The following is a 26597-nucleotide window of genomic DNA, read 5'->3' on the forward strand; positions in this document are numbered from 1 at the left end:
TGAATCCTTTTAGGACTGATTAATTCTTTGGGAATATCTCACCAAATCTTAAATTTCTATTTTAAAGGAGAAGTAGGGCCAAAGCTTTGCCGTCGGCTGTCACTCAGCCGGTCCAGGTGCCAACTTTACAGTCTGGATCCACCCAGCAGCCTGGACCAGCAGCTGGCTCCTGTCTCCTGTACAAAGTACAAGAAGAAAGAGCGCCGCTCCAGGTGAGCAAATCAGTGCAATCCGAATGTGCTGGGTGCTAGCCACGGCTCGCCACCGAAGACAATTGGAAAAGAAGGAAGGCTGCACACTAACGAGAACAATCCAATGTGATCTAAGTAATCCAATGAGTCACACATGACAGCCACCAAGGCAAAGACACGGGACACAGGAGGTGACGCGTTTCACACTGTCAATATCGCTTCTTCTAGAAGTAGCACTATTGACAGTGTGAAACGTGTCACCTCCTGGGTCCCGTGTCTTTGTCTTGGTGGCTGTCATGTGTGACTCATATTGGATTAATAAAATCATGTTGGATCATTTTTGTTTTGTTGGTGTGCAGCCTTCCTTCTTTTCCAATTGTCCTGCCTCTTGTACAGCTTGGCGCTCCAGGAACTGACAGGCACAGCTCTCTGCTCAGAACAGACGGGAGAATTGAGCGATCAGTGGTTTTGATCGCTCAGTTCTCAGTGTAGAGGCGGTGGGGGACAGATGCAGAATTGGATCAATGCTGCATCCACCTAGTTGAGTATAATTTATTTTTTGGTGGGTGGGGGGGACTCAAACCTGGCTTAGACGTCTGTGGATTTCAAAATTTAAAACTACATTTAACTCTGTCAGTGGATTCCCCAGAGTTTCATAAATATGCACCATAGACAAGCTATAGTGTTTTTCAGTGAGTATTCCATACATTTTACAGTTATTACTGTTCTATTAACTAAAACCAGTAACAAGATAAGTGACACAGCCATTGTATGTTTTATAATCAAACATGGAATAAGAAAGAAGACCAATGAAGCATAGTTATTGTGCTGCACTGCTAAATAGGAAACCCAACATGTAGAGGTAACAAGCAAACAAAATATATCCATTTAGCATGTGATAATTATGTTGTAGTTTGCTTAGCAAACTTTTGATGGGTACAAAACTGTTTCTATGGGTATACTATCTGCACTATATGCTGGATGAGGATATGGCAACAAAATTAGGCAAGTGGGAAACCACTCGCTGATGAGTTCCAAAGGCATGTAGAGATTTATGTATGTCCCCTACAGCAGCAGTCCCCAGCCCTTTTGGCTCCAGGGACCAGTTTCATGGCAGACAATTTTCCCGGGGGAGGGAGGGTTTGGGTTGTTGGTGGACGGGGCAAGGGATGGGTTTTTCAGAGTCTGTCCTCAGCCCCCCTTCACAACCCTCCTTTACAGCACAGTTCCCCCTTTTTATCAGTTTCCATGGTCTTCTTTACATCACAGTTCCCCCTTTAAAGCAGTCCCACAGTGCCCTCAGTTCCCCTTCACATCACAGCCCCGGTTTACATTACAAAAGAAACAAGTCTGGTTACAAAGGATGGGGAGATGGCAAAGGTATTGAATTTATTCTTCTCCTCAGTCTTCACGAGTGAATCGGGGGGCTTCAGTAACCAAAACTGCAGTGTTTATCCTCATGACACAACACAGGAAGCACCTACATGGTTAACAGAGGACGGAATTAAAATTAGACTTGAGAAACTTAACATTAATAAATCACCGGGACCAGATGGCTTGCATCCGAGGGTACTTAGGGAACTCAGTCAGGTGATTGCCAGACCGTTGTTCCTAATTTTTACAGACAGTCTATTGACTGGAATGGCACCAGCTGATTGGAGAAAAGCCAATGTAGCACCAATATTTAAAAAGGGCCCAAAAAACATCCCTGGGAATTACAGACCAGTTAGCCTAACATCAATAGTATGTAAACTCTTGGAGGGGATGATAAGGGACTATATACAAGATTTTAGTAATAAGAATGATATCATTAGCAGTAATCAGCATGGATTCATGAAGAATCGTTCTTGCCAAACCAATCTATTAACCTTCTATGAGGAGGTGAGTTGCCATCTAGATAAAGGAAGGCCCGTAGACGTGGTGTATCTGGATTTTGCAAAAGCATTTGACACAGTTCCCCATAAACGTTTACTGTACAAAATAAGGTGCGTTGGCATGGACCATAGGGTGAGTACATGGATTGAAAACTGGCTACAAGGGCGTGTTCAGAGGGTGGTGATAAATGGGGAGTACTCAGAATGGTCAGGGGTGGGTAGTGGGGTTCCCCAGGGTTCTGTGCTGGGACCAATCCTATTTAATTTGTTCATAAACGACCTGGAGGATGGGATTAACAGTTCAATCTCTGTATTTGCAGACGATACTAAGCTAAGCAGGGCAATAACTTCTCCGCAGGATGTGGAAATCTTGCAAAAAGACCTGAACAAATTAATGGGGTGGGCGACTACATGGCAAATGAGGTTCAATGTAGAAAAATGTAAAATAATGCATTTGGGTGGCAAAAATATGAATGCAATCTATACACTGGGGGGAGAACCTCTGGGGGAATCTAGGATGGAAAAGGACCTGGGGGTCCTAGTAGATGATAGGCTCAGCAATGGCATGCCAAGCTGCTGCTAATAAAGCAAACAGAATATTGGCATGCATTAAAAGGGGGATCAACTGCAGAGATAAAACGATAATTCTCCCGCTCTACAAGACTCTGGTCCAGCCGCACCTGGAGTATGCTGTCCAGTTCTGGGCACCAGTCCTCAGGAGGGACGTACTGGAAATGGAGCGAGTACAAAGAAGGGCAACAAAGCTAATAAAGGGTCTGGAGGATCTTAGTTATGAGGAAAGGTTGCGAGCACTGAACTTATTCTCTCTGGAGAAGAGACGCTTGAGAGGGGATATGATTTCAATTTACAAATACTGTACTGGTGACCCCACAATAGGGATAAAACTTTTTCGCAGAGTTTAATAAGACTCGTGGCCACTCATTACAATTAGAAGAAAAGAGGTTTAACCTTAAACTACGTAGAGGGTTCTTTACTGTAAGAGCGGCAAGGATGTGGAATTCCCTTCCACAGGCGGTGGTCTCAGCGGGGAGCATTGACAGCTTCAAGAAACTATTAGATAATCACCTGAATGACCGCACTATACAGGGATATGTAATGTAATACTGACACATAATCACACACATAGGTTGGACTTGATGGACTTGTGTCTTTTTTCAACCTCACCTACTATGTAACTATGTAACTATGTAAGTGTGGGGGCGCCTCTAAATGTAGTATTAAAACAGTATTATTTATTGCACAAGATTAAAAAACACTTACAAGATATGAGTGGGAGTAATCCTTGTCATAATGCTCTTCATAAGTATGTAGACCTGGCAGTTCTACTGCGTCCCACAGGCTCCTCACACGATCCAGGTAGATCCACTTTAAAAACACTGCTTCCCCCCTCCTCCTACCTATTTTGTATATTGTTGGTAAAAAAAAAAAGATGTGTAAATACCTTATTTCAATCTGCTCCAGTGCAGTCAGGTGATGCTAAAGCTCCAGCTATTATGGAGCAGCTGCTGCAGGAGAGAGGTGGTAGCTCTGACAATGGATGGGCAATGGAAGCAGGTAGGTGACATCACAGCCCCCAATATTCAGCCCTGTTGTCAAACACCCCCTGACACAGGGGAGCCAGAGCTTGTTTGTTAAAATATACACATAACGAAGTAGTTTCCCCTTGGTGATCCTGGAAAGTGTTGAAGAAAGTCACGCTCGCCTCCACCTCCACTCTGAAGGGAGTCGCCCCCGGATATAGAGCTTACAAGTGGTCACGGATGTTTTAGGCGCCTCACAGGGAGATAAAGGCAAGACCTGATTATTTTTAGTAATTTTTGGAGGCTATATACCCTCTAAGGCATGGAGTAAAAAGTCCTCTATTTTGTAAAGTACTCAGGGTTGGCAACTCTCAAGCAGTTAGGTGGTGTGCAGGCTGGGTTTATCAGGGAACAACGCTCTATATCCGGGGGCGACTCCCTTCAAAGTGGAGGTGGAGGCGAGCGTGACTTTCTTTAGCACTTTCCAGGATCACCAAGGGGAAACTACTTGCAATCGTTATGTGTGTATTTTAACAAACAATCTCTGGTTAAGTGAGCCCATTTCAAGGAGAGGAAATATGTGAACCCCCTGAAGAAGACCGCAAAATTCTTAGGTTGAAATGCATTGGGGCTTTTTTCTCCTGTATATTGGACGGCATCATCATAACTTTATTACTACAAGTTGATACATTTGTATTTATTATCCTTGGTATTGTCCATTCGTTTTTTCCTTTTTCTAGTGGTCTCACATAGTTGTAAACCAGAGCTCATGTTTTAACTTTAATATAGTGTTGTTCATTTGTCTTTTGTCTAATCAAAAATACAAATATTTTATGTTTATAATATACTGTTTGCGACTCTCAAATTGCTGCTTGAAAACTCCATGGGGAATTCCCTGCTTGTTTAAGGTTTACTATATAGGGGTGTGCAGCTTCTCAGACTCTACTTATGTGTCATATCATGCTATAGCGTTTTGCTTTTAGGGCAAAAAGTAAAATTTTGGTCTCATATGACCAGAACACCTTCTTCCACATGTTTGCTGTGTCCCCCACATGGCTTCTTGCAAACTGCAAACGGGACTTCTTATGGCTTTCTTTCAACAATGGATTTCTTTTTGCCACTTTTCCATAAAGGTCAGATTTGTGGAGAGCACGACTAATAGTTGTCCTGTGGAGAGATTCTCCCACCTGAGCTGTGGATCTCTGCAGCTCCTCCAGAGTTACCATGGGCCTCTTGGCTGCTTCTCTGATTAATGCTCTCCTTGCCTGGCCTGTCAGTTTAGGTGGACGGCCATGTCTTGGTAGGTTTGCAGTTGTGCCATACTCTTTCCATTTTCAGATTATGGATTGAACAGTGCTTTGTGAGATGTTCAAAGCTTGGGATATGTTTTTATAACCTAACCCTGCTTTAAACTTGATCCCAGCCTTCTCCCAGGGGTAGTAGGCACCTAAAAGGGGAACCTGCTCTACCACCTGCCTATAAACATCCATAGTTTTTTTTGTGGCTTCCCAACAATCCAAATGTATCTGATTGTGCAGAAAAAACTTAGACAGAGATGTTTTAGGAAGAATACCTTTCAGTATACAGAGAAAGAATCCAGGCCTTTTTTAAAACAATCTACTGAGCTGGCCAGAACCAGCTCTTGAGGCAGTCTGTTTCACATTTTCACAGCTCTTACTGTGAAGAAATCTTTCCGTATTTGGAGATTAAATCTCTTTTCCTCCAGATGTAAGAGTGCCCCTTTTGTCCTCTGTGATGATCTTAAAGTGAATAACTTAATACCAAGTTTACTATATGGATCACTTATGTATTTATACATGTTAATCATATTTCAATAAATAGGGATGCACCGATACCATTTTTTTTACGAGTATCGATTTCTTTTTTATAGTACTCACTGATACCAATTAGTGATACCTACCTCAACTGTTTTGTTTTCTCTTTAGCTGTCAGCAAAGGTACAAAGCATTGAAAAGTTATTTACAAATGAAATAAATGTATATTTTTAAAATGTTTAACTTTTTCAATGTGAAATGTGTAAATATATGTTAAAGGTGTAAAAATATTAACGAACAAAGCAAAAAAAAAAGTTTTAATTGTTAATCGTTTATAAAATAGAAGTGAAAAAAAAAAACAGCAGGAAAATAATAATTAAATGGAGGAGAATAGGGAGTTAATTAAGACTGATTGGAGTAAATTAAGGGTTAATAAGGGGTTAAACAGAGAAATATTTAATAAAATGCACAACATTTTTTTTTCTTTTTACTTGACAGGTTGCTTTAAACTAACTTCATCTGCAGATCGAAGTTCATCCCTTTGATCTGTAGATGAAGAAACCGATACTGTACAAAAAGAAACAATGTTTCTATTTATTTTAGTGTTTCAGTGGCTGAGCAATGTTGTTGATAAACATTGCCCGACTGTTTTTTTTTTCTTTTTTGACAGCTCCAATTGCCGGACTTCTTTAACACTTCAGCTGTCAACAGGGGAATCCCATTGACACCTGAATGAGCCATTGGTTGTTAAGGACGTGGCGGCCCCCATCCTTAACAACTGATAATTCCCCCTTTTTTTTTTTTTTACATTTCAGCTGTCAGTGGGGGAGACTCACTGAGAGCTCAAAGAACTGAGCCTGAAAGTATCGATTTCAGGTATCTGTGCATTTGCAGGCGTACCGATACTCGTGCAAATGCTTAGTATCGGCACCAATACTGGTATCGGTACATCCCTATTAATAAACATACACAAGGCTTTTAATGGAGTATGGCTTCCTTTCAGTTGTTACTTGAAAGTGTACTGTTTGTGTCAGCGTTTTGTCAAATAACTTCTCTTTGTACGTTGGTATAGCAGTATTTTGCTTTTGTTCTTTTGTAGGAAAAACAGGAAAATTATGATGCAGTTTTAACCACTATTAATGGTATCACAAATGTGAACCAGATATCAACTTCACAAAAGAAGACTTACATGTACACCGAGACAGGCTTTGGTGTCTTCACCTTCACGTTCCAGTTCTTCACAGATAATCAGTTTGTGAACCCGAGACCGAACCTTTCTGCAGTTCAACGGGGGGAACGACTTTACTTGGAGATTCAAGTCTCATCAGCAGTTCCTGATATTGAGTTATTTGTGGAGTCCTGCAAGGCCACACCACATGATGATCCTTCTGATCCTGTCTTTTATTCCATCATCCAGGATGGGTATGTTTGTGCTATACTGTTATACACACCAGAATTGTAATTAGATCTGTTTTGAAATACCATTCGAGTCTTCTAAGGCCAGACTAGTGAAACTATGAACATTCTAAATAGTATCTACTACCTACGGTATTTTGTTTAATTTCTTTTGAAGTAGTCATTATATTCAAACAGAAATTTTCAACTGTTGCTTATTGCTGTAGGTAAACTGTGGACACAGCTGTCTAAAAGTGTCTACAGTTGTCTATGCAATCTTGTCATTGACAAATGATTTAAAAATTGATTGAAAAAAAAAATCACTTATCTCATTTGATTTAGTTGTTGCTTAAAAAAAAAAGCCTGTACAGGCCTAAGGAAGCAAAAAAGTGGAGTAGGGAAAACTGTAAATTTAGGCTGAGGTCCTTTTCTCATGGGGTGGACTTTGGCAGAAGTCCGCTTGCTCAGCGTGGGATCTGTCTGCTGATTGGATGGCTGGTCCGTGTCTTCTCTGCTTATGCACAGCGGACACAGCCCACTCTCCTCTATGGGCGGGCGAATGTAAACGGACCACCCGTCCATTTACACCCAACTGCCATTCGAGCCGTTGGATCCCCATCTGTCTGTTTTTAGCAGATCTGATTGGAATAAATGTAGGCAGGTGTAAATGGACAAAAAAAGAATAAGCTATTGCGCTGACTGGAACCCAACTGTCATTGAACGGGGCACATAAAAGGGCCAGAAGAGTGGAAGGGAACACCAGGTAAAATGGATGGAGCTCCTCTCAAATTAGGTCTTGAGATCCTGGACATGGACATGTTTACACCGGTCACTCCATTGAAGAGAATGGATGGTCTTATCGGGTCTGCCTGAAAAACTGACAGGTGGACCCGATCAGTCCGCTTGTGTGAAAAGGGCCAAAGACATTGTTCTCCCTCCCTACCACCACTTCTCCTGAATTAGCCTTTACCCCCTGCCACACTTTCTTACTTACCTCTGTAGCAGTGCCACATCCTGCAGCACTATTTACTTCATTTCAGTTTTGCACACTGAGCCCTATTAGATTTACAGTCAGGTCCATAAATATTGGGACATCAACACAATTCTAATCTTTTTGGCTCTATACACCACCACAATGGATTTGAAATGAAACAAACAAGATGTGCTTTAACTGCAGACTTTCAGCTTTAATTTGAGGGTATTTACATCCAAATCAGGTGAACGGTGTAGGAATTAGAACAGTTTGTATATGTGCCTCCCACTTTTTAAGGGACCAAAAGTAATGGGACAATTGGCTGCTCAACTGTTCCATGGCCAGGTGTGTGTTATTCCCTCATTATCGCATATACAAGGAGTAGATAAACGGTCCAGAGTTCATTTCAAGTGTGCTATTTGCATTTGGAATCTGTTGCTGTCAACTCTCAATATGAGATCCAAAGAGCTGTCACTATCAGTGAAGCAATTCATCATTAGAAACATTAGGTGTGGCCAAATCAACTGTTTGGAACATCCTTAAAAAGAAAGAACGTACCAGTGATCTCAGCAACACCAAAAGACCCGGAAAACCACAGAAAACAACTGTGGTGGATGACCGAAGAATTCTTTCCCTGGTGAAGAAAACACTCTTCACAACAGTTGGCCAGCTCAAGAACACTCTCCAGGAGGTAGGTGTATGTGTGTCAAAGTCAACAATCAAGAGAAGACTTCACCAGAGTGAATACAGAGGGTTCACCACAAGATGTAAACCATTGGCGAGCCTCAAAAACAGGAAGGCCAGATTAGAGTTTGCCAAACAACATCTAAAAAAGCCTTCACAGTTCTGGAACAACATCCTATGGACAGATGAAACCAAGATCAACTTGTACCAGAGTGATGGGAAGAGAAGAGTATGGAGAAGGAAAGGAACTGCTCATGATCCAAAGTATACCACCTCATCAGTGAAGCATGGTGGTGGTAGTGTCATGGCGTGGGCACATATGGCTGCCAATGGAACTGGTTCTCTTGTATTTATTGATGATGTGACTGCTGACAAAAGCAGCAGAATGAATTCTGAAGTGTGTCGGGCAATATTATCTGCTCATATTCAGCAAAATGCTTCAGAACTCATTGGGCGGCGCTTCACAGTGCAGCTGGACAATGACCCAAAGCATACTGTGAAAGCAACCAAACAGTTTTTTAAGGGAAAAAAGTGGAATGTTGTGCAATGGCCAAGTCAATCACCTGACCTGAATCCGACTGAGCATGCATTTCGCTTGCTGAAGACAAAACTGAAGGGAAAATGCCCCAAGAACAAGCACGAACTGAAGACAGTTGCAGTAGAGGCCTGGCAGAGCATCACCAGGGATGAAACCCAGCGTCTGGTGATGTCTATGCATTCCAGACTTCAGGCTGTAATTGACTGCAAAGGATTTGCAACCAAGTATTAAAAAGTGAAAGTTTGATGGATGATTGTTAATCTGTCCCATTACTTTTGGTCCCTTAAAAAGTGGGAGGCACATATACAAACTGTTGTAATTCCTACACCGTTCACCTGATTTGGATGTAAATACCCTCAAATTAAAGCTGAAAGTCTGCAGTTAAAGCACATCTTGTTCGTTTCATTTCAAATCTATTGTGGTGGTGTATAGAGCCAAAAAGATTAGAATTGTGTCGATGTCCCAATATTTATGTACCTGACTGTACAAGGCAGCCTTGGCGAGTTAAATATTTGAGAGTTCCAATAGTACTGTAGATACTCCAAGCACTTCTGTGCCAGATCAGTGGTAATGTAGACTGCAATCACCGATGATCTCTGCATGTAACATGAAGTCATTTAGCCCTTTGAAAAAAAATGGTACATCATTCAGTCCAGTTGCATAGCCATATGTGTCAAAAAGAGTACATCAGCCAGTCCAGTAATGAGTTTTCAGCACTGGACACAGTGGGGCTTCCAACTGACAAAGAAAAAGGGGAGAAGACTCACTCCACCCAGACATGCCTAGGCAATCGTCTCATACATTAGCTGTAATGGTCAAATGGGTCTTCCCCATGAGATGCCAAAGGGAGAGGAGCCTGCCCATTGAAATGAATGAATGCAAAATGTGCTAGCGCTTAGGCACGTTTACACGCGTTTAGGTGTGTTTGGCATTATTTCTGCCAAAAAGCTCCTCCCCTGAAAGTGCAAGTGATGTTTTTTTCCCTGTCTCTAAATGCTTCTGCCTCTAAATACCTGTAAACATCTATATGTGCATGGATATTTAGGCTAATATGGAGGCAAAGCCTATAAAAGAGGCGTTGTTGAGTTGCAGTATTTATGAGGCCTATATTGTGGTCAGCTTTCATAATAGTATTGTGAAATGTTTCAGTTACATTGTTATTATGGTTGCAGGTGTATTAAAGATCAGTCTTTGGTAACTTACGCAGGACCAGCGAATGTGTTCAGGTTCTCAATTGAAGCACCTTCAATTTTTGGAAGCTATAAGCAGGTAAGTACATTTAGGATTCTGAGATACTTATCTGTAAAAACAGCACAATTTAGTCCCATTAATGGTATTTATAATGTGAATCTGTCGAGGGTGAAGGATGTGATTGCAAATAAAAATTTTAGGCCTTAGTTCTCCATGTGCACCAAATGTTTAAGGATTGTGGTATGTTTCCTTTTAGGACTCATTCACACGGGCATACAGGTCCTGTGAAGGGGCCATCTTCACCCATGCAGGATGCACTGGTGTTCTGTGAAGACCCATGCAGTCAGCCTGCTGAAATCAATGTCAGGCTATCCGCTGCACAAACCTGCATACCTTAGACTCTGAACTGTCCTTTCAGAAAAAAATATGTTACCAAGGGTAGTGGCGCTTCCTATAGGGTAATAAATGGGAGGGGTGGTTACCCAGATGGTTTCTATCAGTAGATCCCTAATGGAGGTAGCTGGTACCTACCAGGGAGAAAAAACCTTTAATTATCGTGAGGGTATGTATGTCTGTACCTACACACACATATATCCCCATACACCCGTGTATATCAGCAGGTATAAATGAATAAATAGATGAGCAATGTCTTCAGAGGGTCTGGCCTGAGGCCCCTAATAATGTGGTAAATTTACACCATATGCCACCACTAGGTGAAAATATCAATATCATATATACATACTACTGATCTAAAATAATTAAACCATCAAAATAAACCTTTGCTCATCGTGCAGAAAAAACATGTGTAAGTATGAGTAAAAGACATTACATAATATCGAATTAGTGCAAATAAACGTAGTAAAATCACTTATGTCCAAAGAAACAATTATATCCAAAGAAACAATTTTGCAGTGATTAAAGTCCTTAAAAGTGAAAAAAATCCTTAGAATGAAAAGGCTTATGTGAAAAAACTTTTTAGTGAAACAATTTTTTGTTCAAATCCAACGTTTCAACAATTCCGTGACTTGAGTGCTCTCGGAAAATTCCTGTGACTTTTGTGCACCCCCTTCGGGTCCCCACTCACCAGATCCAACAGCCCCAAAAGGGGCGACCAGCATAAGATATCTCAATCACGGTCTCCTTTCCACGATAGTTATACGGGCTCTCCAAGGTGGTTTCCGTGCCTCTGGTTTTCCCAATGGATTCCTCCAATCTCAGATGGAGCAGGCTGCAAGGGGAGTTGCGGTCCCAATATTCCTACCGACCATCCAAATAGTTTCCCACTATTGGTTTCAATATACGCAGTGGCTCCCTCATAGAAAGAAAAGATAGGAAGCTCCCATGGTGTAGTATATATAAAAAAACGCTTTTATTCAAAAAAGCTCCATCAGCTTACAGCGGAGTAAAAAATGGTAAATATACCATAAAATTAACTAAATAAAACAACCAGTGAATAAACAGATTAGTGAATAAAAACAAATTAGCTCACTCAGAGATACCCTGAGAACAGGCCCGTAGCAGTAAAAAATATATTGGAATTACGTGCCGCTGGTTAGAGCTATTGCGCTCCACCTGCGTTCCAGCTAGGGCCCGTACCCGGAAGTGACGTAGCGTGCGGACCCGAAGGGGGTGCACAAAAGTCACAGGAATTTTCCGAGAGCACTCAAGTCACGGAATTGTTGAAACGTTGGATTTGAACAAAAAATTGTTTCACTAAAAAGTTTTTTCACATAAGCCTTTTCATTCTAAGGATTTTTTTCACTTTTAAGGACTTTAATCACTGCAAAATTGTTTCTTTGGATATAATTGTTTCTTTGGACATAAGTGATTTTACTACGTTTATTTGCACTAATTCGATATTATGTAATGTCTTTTACTCATACTTACACATGTTTTTTCTGCACGATGAGCAAAGGTTTATTTTGATGGTTTAATTATTTTAGATCAGTAGTATGTATATATGATATTGATATTTTCACCTAGTGGTGGCATATGGTGTAAATTTACCACATTATTAGGGGCCTCAGGCCAGACCCTCTGAAGACATTGCTCATCTATTTATTCATTTATACCTGCTGATATACACGGGTGTATGGGGATATATGTGTGTGTAGGTACAGACATACATACCCTCACGATAATTAAAGGTTTTTTCTCCCTGGTAGGTACCAGCTACCTCCATTAGGGATCTACTGATAGAAACCATCTGGGTAACCACCCCTCCCATTTATTACCCTATAGGAAGCGCCACTACCCTTGGTAACATATTTTTAGTCAGCAGAGAATCCCTAGGGAAGCTCTTTTAAGGGAGGCAGCACACCTAAACTACTGTCCTAAGCGCAGCCCTTTGTATTCAACTTTATCTGAACTGTCCTTTCAGGCCCACATACAATCCCTGTCCAAATCATTGCCGCCTTAGCCTCCGCAACATTTCCAGAATATGCCCCTTTTTAACTAATGACACCACCAAGCTTCTAATTCACTCCCTGGTCATCTCTCGCCTCGATTACTGCAACTCCCTCCTCATTGGATTACCTTTACATAGACTATCCCCCCTTCAGTCCATAATGAATGCTGCTGCAAGACTCATCCACCTTACCAAACATTCAGTGTCCTCCACCCCTCTCTGCCAATCACTGCACTGACTTCGACTCACCCAACGAATAAAATTCAAAGTACTAACAATAATTTACAAAGCCATTCATAACTCTGCCCCAGCTACATCACTAACCTAGTCCCAAAATACCAACCAAGTTGCTCTCTTCGGTCATCCCAAGACCTCCTACGCTCTAGCTCCCTTGTCACCTCCTCCCATGCTCACCTCCAGAATTTCTCTAGAGCTTCTCCCATCCTTTGGAACTCCCTACCCCAATCTGTCCGACTGTCCCCTAATCTATCCATCTTTAGGCGATCCCTGAAAACCCTTCTCTTCAAAGAACCCTATCCTGCTTCTAACACTATTTTACTTCCTTCATCAGCTCATCCCCCCACAGCTACTACGTTTTGTATTAATTGACCTTTCCTTTTTAGATTGTAAGCTCTAACGAGCAGGGCCCTCTGATTCCTCTTGTACCAAATTGTAATGTAACTGTAATGTCTGCCCTCATGTTGTAAAGCGCTGCGCAAACTGTTGGCGCTATATAAAACCTGTATAATAATAATAATCTCCACATGCATCCCAAAGTGCACAATGTTGAAAAAAGGAGGGGTGTGGAGGCGCCAACTGTGGTAGCTTGTTTATGCAAAAATAAAAGTTAGTGTAACAATTACACTTACTGGTTCGCAGGGTGGAGGTGTTTCTTTGAGATTAAAAAGTGTCCTGGGATGTGCTGTGATCTTGTTTCCGGCTCGGATTTCATTCCTTCAGGCGTCTGGGTGTGGAGTCTGTACACAGGCTGAACCACTGCATCCAGTGCATGGAAAGCTCCACGCTGACCACTCTGGAGTGCAGAAGAGGAAATGACGTCACTGACCAGGCCAGTAGAAGGAGCTGTGAGCCCTGAGCGCGTAGCCTGTACTATCCCTGCATTATCCCCAACACCAGCCTGGACGTTTGCCGTGCATCAGTGACGTCATTTCCTCTTCTGCACTCCAGAGTGGTCAGCGTGGAGCTTTCCATGCACTGGATGCAGTGGTTCAGCCTGTGTACAGACTCCACACCCAGACGCCTGAAGGAATGAAATCCGAGCCGGAAACAAGATCACAGCACATCCCAGGACACTTTTTAATCTCAAAGAAACACCTCCACCCTGCGAACCAGTAAGTGTAATTGTTACACTAACTTTTATTTTTGCATAAACAAGCTACCACAGTTGGCGCCTCCACACCCCTCCTTTTTTCAACATTGATTATCAACAGAGGTAATGGACACCCTCTGAGGATGGCTGCCTCCTCATTCTAGAATTTACCTGCCTTATTTTAATGTGCTATTATAGCTACCATTGTACTATTTACCTTAGACATCACATGTTGGGGAGCGCCGGAAAACCCCCCCTTTTGTTTCTCTGCTGATCCCAAAGTGCACAAACTGCATGTGTGGAGAACTGTAATGCCCCGTACACACGGTCGGACTTTGTTCGGACATTCCGACAACAAAATCCTAGGATTTTTTCCAACGGATGTTGGCTCAAACTTGTCTTGCATACACACGGTCACACAAAGTTGTCGGAAAATCCGATCATTCTGAACGCGGTGACGTAAAACACGTACGTCGGGACTATAAACTGGGCAGTGGCCAATAGCTTTCATCTCTTTATTTATTCTGATCATGCGTGGCACTTTATGCGTCGGATTTGTGTACACACGATCGGAAATTCCGACAACGGATATTGTTGTCGGAAAATTTTATAGCCTGCTCTCAAACTTTGTGTGTCGGAAAATCCGTTGGAAAATGTGTGATGGAGCCTACACACGGTCAGAATTTCCGACAACAAGGTCCTATCACACATTTTCCGTCGGAAAATACGACCGTGCGTACAGGGCATAAAGGTCCATACAGCTGTCGGCATGTAATTGATTTCAACAGGTTGTCTGCACGGGCCAACAGCAAATGTCAAAAGTCAGGTATAGGCGTTGATGGTTACAACATGGGAAAATGTGTTCCATATTTTTATTAATTTCATTTGTTTTTTAATGTAGCATGAGTGTGAAAGATACTACACAAAATTAAATATAACTCTGCGCAGCCTTCTGGGTTGCTGACTATAGTACAGATAGCAGCAGAGGGGAGGAGAGAGTCGGGAGGGGGTGCGGGCTGAGCTCTCTCTCTTCTGTCTGCTTACAGGAGTTAAGACAGAACACAGTCAGATCAGACTGCTAAGGCATATTTTTGTCTTTGTGCTGTGTGCCGCAGAGGTGCCCTCTCAGGAAAAACTCTGTTCTAGGCATCCAAACCCCTGGAAATTTTCTGAAGACACACTTATCATTTACTATCTTTATATGCAGCGCTATATTTAGATGATCAGTGATAGTCTTCGTCTTGTCACCGTCTCCGAGTTGATGTAGCATAGTTTGAGGGAAGGGAGGGAAGAGAAAAAAAAAAGCGGAATGGGAGGGAAAAGAAGAGGGAGAAAGACAGTGAGGGGAGGTTAAAAGGGGGGGATGAGAAAGGAAGAAAAGAAGAAGGGGAAGAGGGGGGAAGGGAGTGTTAGGGAGGGGAATAGATTGAGCCAGGCCACTCCTGCCTTGGATGTGATCAGAACTGTGAGATCACTCAGTAGAGATCAAAAACAACTAAAAAAAGAGAAGAAAAAGAAGTGTCCTACAAAAACTTGTGATGCCATGTTGTTTCAGCACATTGCCATGATAGATTGATATTCCTGGGTGGATTGGAAATGGGTCCAGCATGCCCAAATTTTAGAATAAGCATCCAGACGATCCTTCGAGATAGCAATCAACTCCTCCATTTCCACCAGTCTATTTAGTCTAAGATATCAGTCTTTCAGGAAGGGAGATTGGGTTTGTTTCCAAAGCACTGGGATGCACATTCAAGCAGCATTAATCATATGCATAGAAAGGGATTTGCTGTACGAATGACCTAGTACAGTAAAATGATGAAGTAGGTACTGAGTAGGGGAAAAGTCTACTTGAAATGTGGAAATATTTAACACCAGCTTGTAAACCTGTTTCCAGAATGGGAGATTCAGGGGGCAATGCCACCAAATGTAGAGCATCGTCCCGGTGCCCTCACCACACCTCAAGCAAGAGTCAGGTACCTGGGGGAAGATACCAACACCAACATACAATGTCCCAAGAATGGTCTCCTTCTCGGCCTCGAGGACAGAGATCCCGGTGGGCATGTTCGAACTCCGCTAGAGAATCCTGCGGCCTTTCCAACAGATTTTTTATCAGTGTTTGGAGGGCTATAGTTATCTGATCGTGCTCAACCGATTCCAGGATGCCGCAGATACAAATGTTCTTCCGACAGCTACGATTGTCCAGGTCTTCCAGCTTACGTTGGACCGATATGAGGTGGTTGTTAAACTGGACTGCATGTTGTTATGGCTCCTGGATATCAGAGTCGTGGTGGCCTGCTGCCCACTCCACCTCCCCAAAGCGACTGGATACTCCACGTAGTTCTTCCTTGAGGTCCGAAAACCACACCCGACAATGCGTTTTTAATGTCTGAGGCGATGAACTGCAGATTAGCCATCTTAGGGGCTTGTTGGACCATGTTTAATAAAGCTTCCGAGTCCATCTTCTGCTTCGATTTCTGAAGCTAGTCAGACTGCCTTCTCGACATGGCGGACAGTGAGGAGCACGAGGGAGAGCTCTCCTGGGTCGCCGTAGGCTATTTGCGGAAGATTTCGGGTAGGTTTCACCCCAGTTATGTATGGGGCGTCTTAGTGAAGGGCAGTGAGCGTCCAATTTTACCCATTCTAATGCTTTATAAAGGCAAAAAGTTGAGGAAATCCTCCCGGACGAACGCTCCCCACTCAAGCAGCTATCTTAACTGGGGGTTCAACGTTTCTAACTCATTATAACTAATTTCTAACCATTTGGTGTCTTTTTGAGAGATTTTTTTCTTCATGTCAGCTCTTCTCCAGTGGCTTTTAACCCTATCTATTCCATAGAAAAAAACATGCCTTCAGATTTTTACCATGTTTCCCCTTAACCCCCTGACGGTATTCCCGAGTCTGGCTCGGGGTGAAATTTCAGAACCAAAAGCGGTAACCCTGAGCCAGACTCGGGATTGCATTGCAGGATCCAGGAAGAGCTTACTTACCTTGTTCCCTGGATCCTGCGATGTCTCCCCGCAGTGTGAGCAGCTCGTCCTCCGCTCAATTCATCATAGAGCCGATCTCCGTTCCCTGTGAGTGTTGCGACACACGGGGACGGAGAACAGTGCCAAATTCAAAAAGTGAAACACACACAAAACATACAGTATACTGTAATCTTACAGATTACATCACTGTATGAAATTAATTCACACCCCTTTTGTCCCTAGTGGTTTCTCCAGTGGCCTGCATGCAGTTTTATATTATAAAAACTGTTCTTTCTGCCTTGAGCTTGTCCATAGCAACCAAAACTGTCCCTTTACATCAAAAGTGGTTTTAGACCAGCTAGAAAACAGTGATAATAAATTAGAATAACTCACAGAATTGAGCGCTAGTGATTTGTGGGGAGATCCGTCATCAAACACTGAAAAGTAATGACAGCGACAATTCTGCAACTGAGCAAATTTCAGTGTTTTTGATTTGATTACATTATTGAATAATTGTATTATTATTATATTATTATTTGGTATAATTATTTATAGTTATTTATTATATTATAATTTATGATTTTGTGTTTCAAACTTTATCATACCCGAGATGTCTACTAGACTCTTGTTTGGACAGATTTAAGTGAGTCATTCCTAAGAATTACAGGCCTACAATATAAAACGCCAAATTTCCATGCAAAATAATTGTACCGCTTTCAGCATAAAAAACAATGAAATATAAATACCGCCAGGGAGGTTAAAATGCCTAGAAACACTATGTTTAGTGTACCCCTTCTCTATATTATTGATATGTTCATCTACTCTTGTACTTAATTTCCTTGTATGTGATAGGATGGGAGGGGAGCCTATCATCAAAAACTGTCAGAATCCCCTACAACAAAACAGAATATATTGAGAAAAGGTCCCCACAATTCCCCTATTGAGGAGATTGTGGAAAGGGGGGATTTTTAAGTACCAAAAAATCAATATCGCATATATCAATAAACGTAAAAAACACAAGTTTTATTTATACAAAAGTTAAAAACATATATGGTATCGTAGATATATACTACAGCAACATCAACAAAATATGAACGTTTCTGTGCAAACAATGCATGCTGAGAAATGTGCGGATCAACGCATTTTGCCCAAATAGGCTTCTTCAGGATCCAGTTTGCAACATTGGTAAGTCTAATAACGCATAAGATGGTCATAGAGTATATATTGGCAATTCAACATGCCTGGCATAAGGATATCCAGCACAGAAGTATATGTCCCAAGTCATATCAGTGATCATTAAAAACAAGAAAAGTAGCAAAGTAGAAAGAGGGGGTCATCCACATATGTAGGCCATCAGTAGGATATAATTTATAAAGAGTGGAGCTCAAATTGATGAAGGAAAAATAGAGGGCTGACTGGGTGATCCCCAATTCCTCAGAATAGAGTCAAAAGGGAACCAAAAGGAGAGGAAATACCCCTAGTTCCAAAGTGCTTCAAGAGAAGTGAATATAACGTCGAGATGGCAAGTGGAATGTGCAGCATGGTGTCACCACATCATGCTGCACATGCCACTTGCCATCTCGTCAAGTTATTTTTGTGTCTTCTTCTCCAAACTCCATTTCACAGCCTTCACCCCATCCTGTTGATTTATGCTAGTGTACAATGAGTTAATGTCTGTTGTTGCCAGTATATTTTCCAATATCTTTATTAATCCTCCACTACCCTTTAGAAATGATGGATTCTTTACTATTACTTCTTGGAGATAGAAATCTATGTATTTCCTATTTGACTGAAAAGGGCATGTATACTATCCCACTTACTACTGGGCTTCCTGGTGGATGAATTTTATTTTTATGCAAAATTTCCACTACAATACATAGTGGGAATTTTTGGGGTATCTGGGATCAGATATCTTGCTTCTTTCTTGTTAAGCATTCCCTTTTCCTTTAATTTCTTTACCAGCTCTTCAATTTATTTTTGCCATCCTTAGTGTGATTCTGCCTCAAAATTGTATATGTATCTTCGTCTGAAAGGAGGCGCCTCATCTCTTCTTCATAAAACTGTTTATCTAAAATAACAATTCTGCCTCCTTTGTCCACAATATTTTTCCTTTTTTCTAGTTCTCTAATCCCCTTTTTTATATTTCTCATTCCCCTTCTGGGTTTAATTATCATCCTTTTCACATCCTCCTTCACCATAGATTGAAATAACTGATTACGCAACATCTTTGGATTAAATATTGATGCATTTTTCAAGCCACTGTGTACATATTCATCTTCCACCTTCTCTTTTTCTCTCTTATCTTTATTACATGCAATTCATTTTTTAATATTCAAATTCCTTATATATTTTTTTCACATCAATGTGTGTTTGAAAAGTGTGCACATTTCTATCCAGACCGAATTTTAGGCTGAGGTCCAATACTTTCAATTCACAGTGGCTTTTATCTTCTCTGTGACATAATGTCAAGAACCATAAACCAGGCGGAGAGAGAAAATGCAGTTAAAATCACACCTTTAATAAAATAGCAAAAAATAACACAGTTCAGGAACGTAGTTAAAAACTGAAGCCAGGGTTTGGATGCCAGAGCAGGTAATCAGACAAACTGGGGTCAGGAAGCCAAAAGTCAGAGTAGTAAGGAGCAAAAACAGGAACAGGTACCAGAAGAGAAGTCAGCCAGGCCTAGTCATACACAGGAACACACTGGAGATCATAGCTAACCCTAGGGCACAGAGTAAACAAGCACAGCTGTTTAAATAGCCAAAAGAGGCTGGCTGTATGCTGGATTAATGAGGCATTTAAGGGTAACCAGGTGAGTCACTGTGGAAATAAGTGGCTGGTAATTAACCGACAGCTGAGCAGCCTCTGTGAACAGAAAGAAAAAAGCTGCTCATAAATAGCGGGAGCCCAGCCCTGACACATATGCCCTGGGATATGTTCTGTATATGTTGGAAATACAGTGTTGATGGTGACATAACTTAGAGGAGGAAGCGTGAGGACAGCTTGTTAGGATTGAGTGCTTGTTGATCTATCTTTTTAAAATAAGGGGGTCAAAAATATCTGGTGGGTTTTCTTGGGTGTGGAGGCAGGTGCATAAAGTAAAAAACACACTGGGGACACGGAATAAAAGAATAGTAGAGTCACAGTATAAAAGTGTGCTACAGGGACCTCAGAAGGAAAGCAGATGATTTAAAGACATAGAGTACTTTTTTTTTAAAACCAGAGGACACTTTAACCACTTCACGCAAATCGCCATACCTGTACGTCGGTACTTTGATGCTAAATACCGGGGTTATGGCAGCAGCTAGCTGCCATAACCCTGTATTTTCTGGAATGGCTTGCGTTTCTCTTTCGGATAAAAGTGGTCATCATGGTGGATCAGTGGCGGGAGAGATGCCCCCCCTCCCGCCGCGCTCCGGTCGTCTCCGCTGCTTACCGGACCCGGTAGCGGTGGCGATTATTGCGTCTTCTCCCATGGATGCCTGGCTGCCGACTGAGGGGAAGATGGTCCCTGCTCGGCTCCATGGCATGGGAGGGCATCAAACGTCACTTCCACCCATAGCTCTTAAAGGAGAAATAATTTTTTTTCTTTTTTTTTTTTTTTTTATTGCATTCTTGTGTAAATATGCGATCTGAGGTCTTTTTGACCCCAGATCTCATATTTAAGAGGTCCTGTCATGCTTTTTTTCTATTACAAGGGATGTTTACTTTCCTTGTAATAGGAATAAAAGTGACCCCCAATTTTTTTTTAAAAAAACTGTGTCAAAATAAAAAATTAAAAGTAAAATGAATAAGTAAAAAAAAAAAAGTTTTTTTAAAGTGCCCTATCCCAACGAGCTTGTGCGCAGAAGCGAATGCATATGTGAGTAGCGCCCGCATATGAAAACAGTGTTCAAACCACACATGTGAGGTATCGCCACGATCGTTAGAGTAAGAGCAATAATTCTAGCCCTAGACCCCCTCTGTAACTCAAAACTGGTAACCTGAAGAAACTTTTAAACATCGCCTATGGAGATTTTTAAGGGTAAAAGTTTGTTGCCATTCCACGAGTGGACGCAATTTTGAAGCGTGAGATGTTGGGTATCAATTTACTCGGCGTAACATTATCTTTTACAATATAAAAACAAATTGGGCTAACTTTACTGTTTACTGCCATTTTATTCTCTAGGGTGTTAGAAAAAAATATATATAATGTTTGGGGGTTCTAAGTAATTTTCCAGCAAGAAAAACTGATTTTAACTTGTAAACAACAAGTGTAAAAAAGGGGCTCGGGGCTGAAATGGCCAATGTGTAACGGTGTGCTGTGGGGACCCCAGAATGAGAGCAGTTGATTTAAAGGCACAGAGCACTTTGTTGCACAAGTGGACACTTTAATGGTTTTTGAGCAAAAGGACACTGAGCACCTTGATTCAGAAATGCTTTATTTTGCACTTTTGAAGCACTGGACACTTTAGATTGTTGTTTATGTTTATGAATTATATATACAACTTTTTGGACATCGGGTAATATATATATAGTTTTGCATTTTATTCATTTTTTGGTGAGTTTTATTGCTATTTATTAAGTATAGTGCTGCATATAAAGATAGTGATTTTTAACACAATAAGTGATGGGTGCAGCAACTGGGTAAGGTAAAGGGGAGCGGGTGCACAAGAAAAGTTTCCTACACATCATTTACCAATAATAACTAGCTGTGTACAGGTGAAAGAGGTAGTAAACCGCATGAGTTTTTGTTTTCTTTTTTCTTTTTAAATCCTGCTAAGTAAAGGCATAATGTGCTAGTATGCATGGCATACTAGCACATTATGAAATACTTACCTAAGAACTAAGCCCTGTAGCACTGTGCTGTCAGCTCTGACAGATGCTTCCATCTTCACCCGATCTTCCTTCCAGGTTCGCGTCCTTCGGCCGTCACAGACCGCGGCATGGAGTTCTAAAGGGACGGCATGGTATACTGTCCCTTCAAATCGCATCCCCGGCTGCATGAAGTGTGAAAATCTCCTAAACCATGCAGGTTTAGGAGATATTCATAGTACCTACAGGTAAGCCTTACCTGTAGGTACAAGTTTACAGAAAGGGTGGAAACTTTAAGAGGACTTAAAGGAGAGCAGACCTTAACAACCAGGGTTGTAGATTGACTAAAAAATTCCAAGATTCTTCAACAATAGGCCTATGGTTAAAAAGTAAAAATGGCTCTAGAACTTAAAATCCTTTGTGACCAGAGGTCATTGGGCATGAGTACTGGATCAAATTTGGCAGTTTGTTGGTTACCTTCACAATAACTAATTTGATGACTAGATTGCCTACCTACAGTTTTTAATTCAAATTTAACTTAGAACACTTTTATTACTGTAAAAACGCTTCTCCCATTTATTTTTGTTGACTGACAAATAGACAAAAATTGGAAAAAAAATTCTACTTTAAAAACGGTCTTAAATACAATAAAATGTATTATAAACTAATGATATAAATGATAAATTGTATATTATGAAATGTAATTTATAACATTTATAAATACATTTTTTTTTTTAAAACAAAAATAGTTTCTTACTATGTGTACAGAGAAAAAAACACACTGACAGCTGCAGCCTGCAAGGTTTGTTTGCTAATAAATCACATGTAAACCCTGTCATAGCTAACATTGAGATCACATGATCAGGAACCATGAAGTTTGGTTCTTGATCACTAGTAGAGACTAAAGCCCCGTACACACGATCGGACTTTCCGACGGGAAATGTTGGATGTCAGGCTATTGGCGGAAAATCCGACCATGTGTATTCTTCATCAGACAATTGTCAGACTTTCCGTCAATGTTGGCTAGCATGTCTTCAAATTTTCCGCCAACAAACGTGTGTTGTCGGATTTTCCGATTGTGTGTACACAAGTCCGTCAGGCAAAAGTCCAAAGTACAAACACGCATGCTCGGAAGCAGAAGCGGTCGGTCGTGTAAACTAGCGTTTGTAATGGAGAATTAACATTCCTGATGTGGCAAATTATGAAATCTCCAAATGCAGCTCACAATTCTCTTCTTCTTTAATGGGATAATAATGAAGCTGCTTTGCTGGTGATATTGATGGAGTTATTGCAAACAAATTTTTTCTAGTGATATTAAGAATATTATTATTATTCTTTTTTTTTTTTATTTGGGCAAGTTACCACAACACCATTATCCTGTAGTTTTTAAGATCAAGGATACAAATGTTGGTGTCCCTTGTCGATTTTACATTGTATTTTTTTTAAATGTAACTGCCTACTCCCAAACTGTCATTTGAAGTAAAACACATAGCCAAGTATTATTCTACACAATTTTTTTATTGTGCATTAAAAAAAGAAAACAAATAAAATTAGGTATGCTATCTGCCAATAGAACTTAACCAAAAAGTGCATTGTATGCATCCAAAAATATAGAAAATATACCAAATCAAATCATTATTCAACCAAAAAAATAATGTCAAAGCAATAACTCCAAGGCCAATAATAAATAACACGTTATCTCCTCCGATTCCTCAATATGTCTGGTTGATGAACAGCCGTTCAGAAACGAACTGAAAAGCACAAAATGAAAAGGGGGAAAAGAAAATCGTGAATCAACACTCACCAAACTTCTACTAACACGAAATTAGCAGAAGGAGCCCAAAGGGTGAAGCTAAAGTGCTGAAAAACCATGTAGTATGTCTAGTACGTCACTACGTTTGCAATTGTTGGCCAACAATTGTGTGACCGTGTGTATGCAAGACTAGTTGGAGCCAACACCCTTCGAACAAAATTCCACTTTTTTTTATCGGAAAGTCCGATCGTGTATACAGGGCATAAGAGCTGACCAAGCTGTGAAAGGCAATGTCGATGTACTGTATCATACCATATATCATATTATGTTACATCATAACGAATGTTTTTGAACTTTCAGGTGTTCATAAGCTCCTCGGTTGTCTTGTGTGAGAAAGTGACTCCAAATACTCGTTGCACTGAAGGCTGTACTGTAAACCCTGACAGAAACCACAGACGTAGGGGATCTCTAGTGAATGAGACTCAGCCACATGTCATCTCTCAGGGTCCTATTCAAATGAAGGGCGCGAGTTTTGGCATATCAGGTGAGAACAAGCCTAGCATGGCAAAATAAAAAAAAATCTGATCTATAGTTAGAACGAGTTTTAAATACTGGAGGAAAGAAAAAGCAGAGGAAACAAAAAGGTCAGCTTCTATGATCCAAAAGAAACTTTCTGCATTCTTCTTTGTGTAAAATGTGCTGTCTATTAACATGATGAAGTGAAGGACACAGTGGGCATAAACACTTTATCAGGGGGCCATTTCAGAGAGCCAGGAGGAGGTGCGGGCTGTGCTCTCTCCTTTCTGTCTGTATACCGGAGTTAAGACAGAACACAATCAGATCAAACTGTCCAGGGTTGGATTACCCTCCCCATATCTCCACCCCACAATGCTCTTGTCCTGGCAGCAGAAATTGTGGGTAGGAGGTGGAATAAAATCCTGCACAATCTTAATCTGAGAGTTCTGTGTCATCTCCTGTGTACAGACAGGAGGGAGAGGAGCTAGTGGGAGGAGAGCACAGCCCACATTTGTGTTAGAAGGGGGGATTTTGAGGGGAGAGGGATTTTTGCTAAGAGGGGTGATTTTAGAGGTAAGGGGGTTGGTATATGGTTGTGATATAGGTCGACCAGGAAAAAAGATTAAAATCCCCTATTCATTCCCATTGGCACAGCTGCTTCAAAAGAACAGTATGGCTGCACCTCTTTTGAGTATTTTTCTCTTTTGAAACACAAGAGTTTACTTTTGTTCGCCTGTGACCCAGAGTTGGCTGGTTGCGGGCTATTGCTTGCTATCATCTGACAGGGCAGAGCCATTCAAAGTACCTGAAGGATCCTGAAAATATTGTTAGGTCCACCAGGCTGAGAGCCAGTGTCAGCTGCACCCACATATACAGGTGATATTCGAAAAATTTGAATATCTTGCAAAAGTTAATTTATTTCACTAATGCAACTTAATAGGGGAAACTAATATATGAGATAGACTCATTACATGCAAGGCAATATAGTTCAAGCTGTGATTTGTCATAATTGTGATGATTATGGCTTACAGCTCATGAAAACCCCAAATCCACAATCTCAGAAAATTAGAATATTACATGCAATCAATAAAACAAGGATTGTACATAGAACAATATCGGACCTCTGAAAAGTAGGAGCATGCATATGTACTCAGTACTTGGTTTGGGCCCCTTTTGCAGCAGTTACTGCCTCAATGCGGTGTGGCACAGAAGCTATCAGACTGTGGCACTGCTGAGGTGTTATGGAAGACCAGGATGCTTCAATAGTGGCCTTCAGTTCTTCTGTATTGTTCGGTCTCATGTCTCTCATCTTTCTCTTGGCAATGCCCCATAGACTTTCTATGGGGTTCAGGTCAGGCGAGTTTGCTGGCCAATCAAGCACAGTAATCCCACGGTCATTGAACCAGGTTTTGGTGCTTTTGGCAGTGTGGGCAGGTGCCAAGTTCTGCTGGAAAATAAAGTCAGCATGCCCATAGAGCTCATCTGCGGAAGGAAGCATGAAATGCTTCAAAATCTCCTGGTAGATGACTGCGTTGACCCTGGACTTAATGAAGCACAGTGGACCAACACCAGCAGATGACATGGCTCCCCAAATCAACACAGACTGTGGAAACTTCACACTGGACTTCAAGCATCTTGCAGTGTGTGCCTCTCCATTCTTCCTCCATATTCTGGGTTATCCCTGCTGCTTGTGCACCTTTTTCTTCCACAGTTTTCCCTTCCACATAACTTTCTATTAATGTGATTTGATACAGCACTGTGGGAACATCCAACTTCTTTTGCAATTACCTTTTGAGGCTTTCCCTCCTTATGGAGGGTGTCAATGATGGTTTTCTGCACAACTGTCAGATCAGCAGTCTTTCCTATGATTATGATTCCTACTGAACCAGACTGAGAGACCCAGACTGAGAGACCATTTAAAGGCTCAGGAACCCTTTGCGGGTGTTATGGCTTAATTAGCTGATTAGAGTGGGACACTCTGAGCCTAGAATATTGCACCTTTTCACAATATTCTAATTTTCTGAGATTGTGGATTTGGGGTTTTCATGAGCTGTAAGCCATAATCATCACAATTATGACAAATCACTGCTTGAACTATCTTGCTTTGAATGTATAGAGTCTATATCATATATTAGTTTCACCTTTTAAGTTGCATTATTGAAATAAATTAACTTTTGCACGATAGTCTAATTTAACTTCCAAACCTATTTGTTTTGATTACTTTGTATGTATGGATTGCATGGGTTGTTACAGATGTGGTAAACATTTCATGTCAATAGTACCTTCAGAAATATATTTTCCTAGAAAAATAGTGATGTGTTCAATACTTCTTTTACCAGCTGTATATATTTTGTTTTTCTTTTTGCTGATGTCATAATTACCAAACTAGATGTTAATGCTGTTAACATTGTCAGTGTATCTCCTGATATCTATTTTTCCTTGTTTCTGCAGCCAATGTAACGGAATCCGCATCAGGAAATAAGAGCATGGTGTTGACCATTTCTGCTTCAGTAAGCGGAGGAGTGATCGCTTTGGTGGCAATCGGAATAGTAGTAAAATGCTACTGCTTCTAGAACTGCTCAGATTAATGTGTTATGATATGCGGCTATTCTGAGGTATCTAAAAGGTTGTCACTAAAATCAAAGTTGAATAAAAGTGTTCCTAGTAAA

General features: G+C 41.1%; 1 protein-coding gene across 1 annotated transcript; it reads left to right on the forward strand.

The window, feature by feature from the left end:
• The first annotated feature begins 6511 nt into the window (after positions 1-6511).
• LOC141112038 (ZP domain-containing protein-like) lies at positions 6512-26597 on the forward strand. The gene is made up of 4 exons (XM_073604420.1): positions 6512-6803; positions 10144-10240; positions 23773-23956; positions 26380-26597. Exons 1-4 carry the CDS (start codon positions 6571-6573, stop codon positions 26499-26501), a joined length of 636 nt encoding a protein of 211 aa, XP_073460521.1. The 5' UTR covers positions 6512-6570; the 3' UTR covers positions 26502-26597.

Source organism: Aquarana catesbeiana, linkage group LG11 (genome assembly GCF_042186555.1).
Source record: "Aquarana catesbeiana isolate 2022-GZ linkage group LG11, ASM4218655v1, whole genome shotgun sequence".
In the NCBI taxonomy this organism is placed as follows: Eukaryota; Metazoa; Chordata; class Amphibia; order Anura; family Ranidae; genus Aquarana; species Aquarana catesbeiana.